The following is a 6,210-nucleotide window of genomic DNA, read 5'->3' on the forward strand; positions in this document are numbered from 1 at the left end:
CTTAACAGTTAAATTGGACGGAAGGACTACAACTACACATTTTTATTAATTAGAGGACTATATTTACGTACTTATTAGTTGGAGGACTAAAAGTGCGCAAAGTAGAAAGTTTGAGAACCACCGCGATTTTTTGCCATAAACTCTTTTCCCTTGAGCAGGGTGCCGGGGGGGGGGGGGGGATGTTTAGGCAATGGTAATCTAGGTTTTTTTATGTATACTATCAATTTATAGGCAAATTTTACAACAACATTATTTTTATTAACAATTTGAGTGGCATTTTTTCTGCATCTACAACATATTAGATTCATGAAAACTCATGATCAATACTACATGTGAAATGTTTAATTAGGTTCGCTAGTATAGATGTAATGTTGACGTGATTTTTTTAGTTATTCTTTTCTACGAAATGATAATTCTCAAAAAATAATTTTTTAAGAATTTTTGAGCAGTAATTTTTTTAGACCCGTTTGTATTTTCAAATAGCACAAGAGTACTAGCACTTAACATGCAACATACTACACGGGATAATATATTTTAAGTCATTGATTTTAGCAGTTCAATAACTAGTACCTATAAAACGGGATATTTTTAGAATAAATTTTATATACACTGACAGTGCATATACTATCATCGTTGGATCCATAACACGTGCAAAAATTGAATTTCAAGTTCAAATTTTGCATCGTTGTCATTTATCAAGTGTAGGAAAAATTAATCCTATCTTTTAAAGATAGATTTTATATACACTAACAATGTCCACATTATCATTGTTAGATTTATGATACATGTGCAAAAGTTGGATTTCAAATTCAAATTTTGCATAGTTGTTATTCATTCAAAATTGACGGTATATACACTGTTAGTGTAGAAAAGATTAATCCATCTTTTAATATTTGAAACATTCATTACTAACAAAAGATGCCAAAAAAAATTAAACACTAACAATATATACACTATCACTGTTAATGTATATCAAGAGGCTATACTGTACTTGTGCAATACCATAATTGTACTATCTGTAACCGTGGAGTATACTACATGGAAATGGTTTGAAACTTTTTTACTTGATAATAAGAAATTACCTAGCTAAAAGATCTCTTTACATTGCTGAATGGTTTTATTACAATTTAACAGGGAAGTTACTAGTGCAGATAATAATTTTTCATTTCTAGATTTGGCAATTCAATTTTTTGCAATATTGAAAGTTAAGAACCTCTCTAAATTTCAAAATTTTTAACAAGTTGCATTAAGGGAAAAAAAAAAGCTAGAGAACCTTTGGAATTGGTAATTTATAACATACCTTATAAATAGCCAACGGTATTCTCCCCAAGTTTGGTATCTTTCACTCCTAAATTGGAAGGTGATATAACTATGGTAACTTCTTCAATTAAAATGTGTTGCTCTTGTTCAAACTTGTTTTCCTTATTGGTAAACTAACTTCAAACAGGCTATTGTGCAGTCAAGCTCAATTTTAGTATCTACAAATTTGCTTCCTCTTTCGCTCCTAAATTTGGGGGTGATATTAACTTTGGTAACTTCAACTCTTCAATTAACATGTCTTGCTCTATAAATAAGTTATAATAATTGTTAATATTTTCGAATTTTGAGTTGTTAAATTTTATCAAATTTATCTTCTCTCTGCAGAAATCAACATCACTCACACGACGGCCCCTGTCCAGTAAATTACCACATTAAGTTCAATCGCATGGCTGTTGACATGTTTGTTTTCTTTCTCTGTGTGTTTTTTTTATCATTTGAATTAATCTTTATTCAGTTATATGTGATTTTTTATGTTTCGTTTTACAATGATACATACAGCGTTGAGGGAGCAGAGTTGGGGCAAAGGCACAAACAATGGACTGAGGTGCTTTCTTCAGAGCCTAGGGCTTCCATTTTTCACAATTTTTTGGTACTATTTCTTTTCTTTATTTTCTGGGGCACGACCTTTTTCTGTCTCAAATTAATTGAAAATAGTATGCTGAAATATAAAGTGAGCTTTAACTCCCTGTTTGATTGTTATTTGTTTTTTGTTAACTCTTGTTGCGATGATAATGTAATTAATATCAATTTATTAGTATAATTGACTTCAAAGAAAAGATCTTAATTTAGGTTTGTTCAATATTCCCCACTAGTCGAGGCACAAGTAGTTTTATACTTATGTAACGAAAATTTCTTGAGTATGTTCATTGGTGCTGGCATTTCTTAATTTCGTCCATTTTTTGCTCCTCCAGGGCCCTACGATAAAAGCATCATAATCAGAACTATAGAACCATTAATCTACAACCCAAAATTAACCTGTTTTCTCAATCAATAGATAATCTTATTATAACCGTCACTTTAACCTTTTGGTGCGATAGTGCAATTCCTTTCTTGAAGAAATTAATGCAAATTATTATTTTTAAAAACTATTCCTTATCATCACCAGAACAAAAAGTTATCAGGATTGTGGTTTTCCATGTACTATACTTTTTTGAGGGAAATACTTTAAAGCCTAAATTCTGAGAATTATTTGGTGTATTCATTTTCTGTAATTATTTGGTATATAAGAGAAAACCTGCTATAATAAAATTATGAATTGGGTTTCTTTTTCAAGTGCATTGACCCTGTTTGCAATTTAACAGTCTAAGGAAGAATGTGAATATCTTATAAATCTAGCTAAACCTCGTATGTCGAGATCAAAAGTGCTAGACCCAAATACTGGTCAGACTGGACATAGCAGGTTTGTAATGCCAAAATTTTCCTTAATGTCTTACACATTCACTTTCAATGCTCATTTGATCCTGTGGTTTTCTTTTTGTCCTTTTTTTCCCCTAATGACAGATTCATTTTATTCAAGTTTCTTCACTTTTTGCAAAATTTTGGAGTACTGCATATGAAATGTTTCAAATAAAGTTAAATCTCATTCAAGAAATTTCTCAACAGAGAGAGACAATTAAAAATTTTTACTTTTGAATGTAAAGTTTGGCTAGTTCTTATTCTTCGATTTTTTTAATTTCAGAATTGCTTGCTTCAACAATTTCTCCAATTTTCAGAATTTCTTGCTATGGTATCGTAGTAATCATGTCTTATGGCAGCTCGCGCACAAGTACTGGCATGCATTTGAAAAGGGGTCATGATGAAGTCGTTAGGGACATTGAGAGAAGGATAGCAGATTACACATCAATTCCTGTGGGTATGAATACCTATTTCTAAACCTTGGCTAGATAGCTACAATTCCTTGCTGCTAGTTTAACAAAACATATCTCTCTGTCTTCTCTTTCTACACACACACATACATACATACAATATTATCTTTTAGGTATGCTCAAGTCTCGATGGAATTAGTATTATACAAGGCATAGATGGTTTAATAAAAACATAGTAACAGTAGTTTGGATAGTTGTTTTTTGGGGTTTTGTTTTCTTAAGAAAACGCTTGGTTTATTTGGAAATCAATTTTGTGGAAAAACATTTCCGTATTACTCCTTACAAACATTTTTCAGCCAATTTTTTTTTTTATCTTTTCAACTATCTTTTTTTACCACATATATCTATCAGTAATCAATTTCAAAAGAATTACCAAATAATCTTCAATCCAAAAACATATTTATCCTATAGCAACTTTTAGGGTAAATGTGTTCATAAAACAAAAATATTTGGTAACCCTAACATGTTTGTAATTTCCTAAAACTTTGTTATCAAAAAACAACAAAACCTAGTATTTTGAGGTTACTCTGAGTCTTCTTTTGTATATTTACTTCCACATGCACTACATAGTGTGAAATTAAGGAATTTTGATCTTTAGTCTGAACATTCTATATGAGATTCCTTTCTCTATTTTATTTTATTTTTGGCTGGTTAAGGGTTTCCGACTGAGCTAAACTTTTTACAGAGAATGGAGAAGGTCTTTCCGTTATCAATTATGAAGTCGGACAAAAGTTCGAGCCTCACCACGATGTCCACCGTATGGCTACTCTTTTGATGTATCTGTAAGTTATGCAAGTATTTTTGTTCACGAGTTGGATTATCTAATTATATATCTTTATAAAAGATCATAGTCTAATAACTAAGGTTGAAATATGAAGAATTCGAGTTCCTAAGTTTAAATTCCACCTCTCCCAAGTTCAATTTAAAAAAAAAAAAAAAAACTTTTCACTGCCTTTGATCGATAAAATGTTTGCATTCGTTTTCTGTCACACTTGCATGTGCAGATCAGATGTTGAAGAAGGCGGAGAGACGTATTTTCCCGATGCTATCGCTAAGAGGAAGTGTTGCTGTTTTCCAGGATGCACAAAAAGAAGGGGGCTTTATGTGAAACCAAAAATGGGGGATGCATTGTTTTTCTGGACCTTGAAGCCTGATCGAACTACTGTGGATCCATCAAGCTTACATGGTAAGCATGCCCCTTCACATTACATGCCTTTCCACTGAATTTCCCCTACCTCTTTACCAGTTCTCTCCCTCTTTTGTGATTGATCTGGCCAATACATAACTAGTAATGCTATTGGATGGAGAACTTTCTATGGGAATACTAACGTTTGTGAGATGGTGCATGTGAATCATAATCCACAACAGTGATGAATCTACTTATCGGTTAATAGGGGAATGTGTCTCCAGTGAGGAAAGGAAAATTTTTATTCTAGTCATAGAATTAATAGTTAAAAAAAAAAACCTTATTGTTGCCCTACTAATTTATCAATGTGCCCTTATAGACCAAAATAAAATATGGGTGTTAAAAAAATATTACTTTTTTCCTGGATAATTTGTAGAAATCCAATAATAACTTGTACGTATGAGCACTTTGATAAAATTTTTGATAAAAAAATGATTACTACAAGCACAAACTCAATAGTTTGGGGAGTTTATTTTATTTTATTTTTTGAAGTTTGTGTATACACTAATAAAAAGGTGCTTTAATGAGTTAATTCTGAGCTTTAGACGATTATTTGCATCATCTGTTTTATTTTTTTTAAATTTTGTATGTTGATACTTGCTATCACTTTAATTTTGCATAGAAGCCCCCTCAGAGATGTAAACTTCTACTCCCTCCGTCCCATTCATTTGGTTATACTTTTCATTTTGGGATTCCCATTCATTTGGTCATGTTAGAAAAGTCAAAACAACTTTTACATTCTCTTTTTAATATAACCTTTTTTTTTAATCACACATTCAAATTTAAAATTTGAATTTGAGGGGGTAAAATTGGAAAGAGAAGTACAAATATCACAATCAACCACTATTCTTAAAAAGTTGGATTCCCCAAACATAACCAAATGAATGGGACGGAGGGAGTATTAAAGTCTGTACTCAACCAATGGAAAAGATACCCTGTATCAAGTCATAATGTCAGTTGGAAAATATTTGCTCTCTTACATACTCCCTCCCTTTTTTTATAACTGACGTTTAAGGTTTTGCACACCAATTAAGAAAAGTTTTTCATTGTTTAAATCTATACACTACTTTCCTTTTATACCCTCATTAATTGTCTAATTCACTCATGTTTTCTCTCACTAGAGTATTAAATGGTGCTGTTTTACTAGGCCAAAAGCAAAGAGAGAAGTAATAATTACTAGGAGTATTAATTAAGAGCCCTGTATTGGTAAAGAGAGATAAAAGGGTAAAATTGTGAAAAAATAATTAATGTTGCATGGGGATAATACAACGACAGATAAAAGTACTTAAGAGCAAATTTCTTAAACGTCAGTTATAAAAAAAAGGAGGGAGTATATGTCATTCTTCATTTATGCGCTTACCCAAATTCACTGCTCCAGAGTACAGAGAATTATGATTCTATTTGTGGTTACTACAGGTGGTCGCCCAGTGATCAGAGGTGATAAGTGGGCATGTATCAAGTGGATGCATGCTGAAGAATTCAAAGCCTCCAAGAGTTATACTCGACATAGTTAAGCAAGATTACAAACCCAAGTCGATTCTGCAGCTGGTAATTCAACCAGTAAAATGCCACGCCATTTAGTATTTGCTTAAACGAGAAGTTATTTTCTTTGGTTGCAGCTGAGAACTTAAAGTATTGGACTGTTAGAAATTTTTAACATATTGGTAAATATGTCGAAGTTAGGTTGGTTTCACTTTGGCTTAATGTTTCATTTTCCCTCCCCTTTTGCTGAATAACAACATGGAGTCTTGTGCCCGTTACAAAATCGAGATGAAGCGAATGAATGAAACATACCTTGGGTTAATTTTTTTTTTTCCTAATTCTTAATGTATTACTTTT

General features: G+C 31.9%; 1 protein-coding gene across 1 annotated transcript; it reads left to right on the plus strand.

Moving 5' to 3' along the window:
- Nucleotides 1-1,705: 1,705 nt before the first annotated feature.
- LOC113714130 (probable prolyl 4-hydroxylase 3) lies at nt 1,706-5,885 on the plus strand. Its single transcript, XM_027237926.1, has 7 exons — nt 1,706-1,719; nt 1,819-1,909; nt 2,622-2,719; nt 3,075-3,172; nt 3,871-3,967; nt 4,190-4,371; nt 5,788-5,885. Exons 1-7 carry the CDS (start codon nt 1,706-1,708, stop codon nt 5,883-5,885), a joined length of 678 nt encoding a protein of 225 aa, XP_027093727.1.
- Nucleotides 5,886-6,210: the final 325 nt, after the last annotated feature.

This window comes from Coffea arabica, chromosome 10c (assembly GCF_036785885.1).
Source record: "Coffea arabica cultivar ET-39 chromosome 10c, Coffea Arabica ET-39 HiFi, whole genome shotgun sequence".
Lineage (NCBI taxonomy): Eukaryota > Viridiplantae > Streptophyta > Magnoliopsida > Gentianales > Rubiaceae > Coffea > Coffea arabica.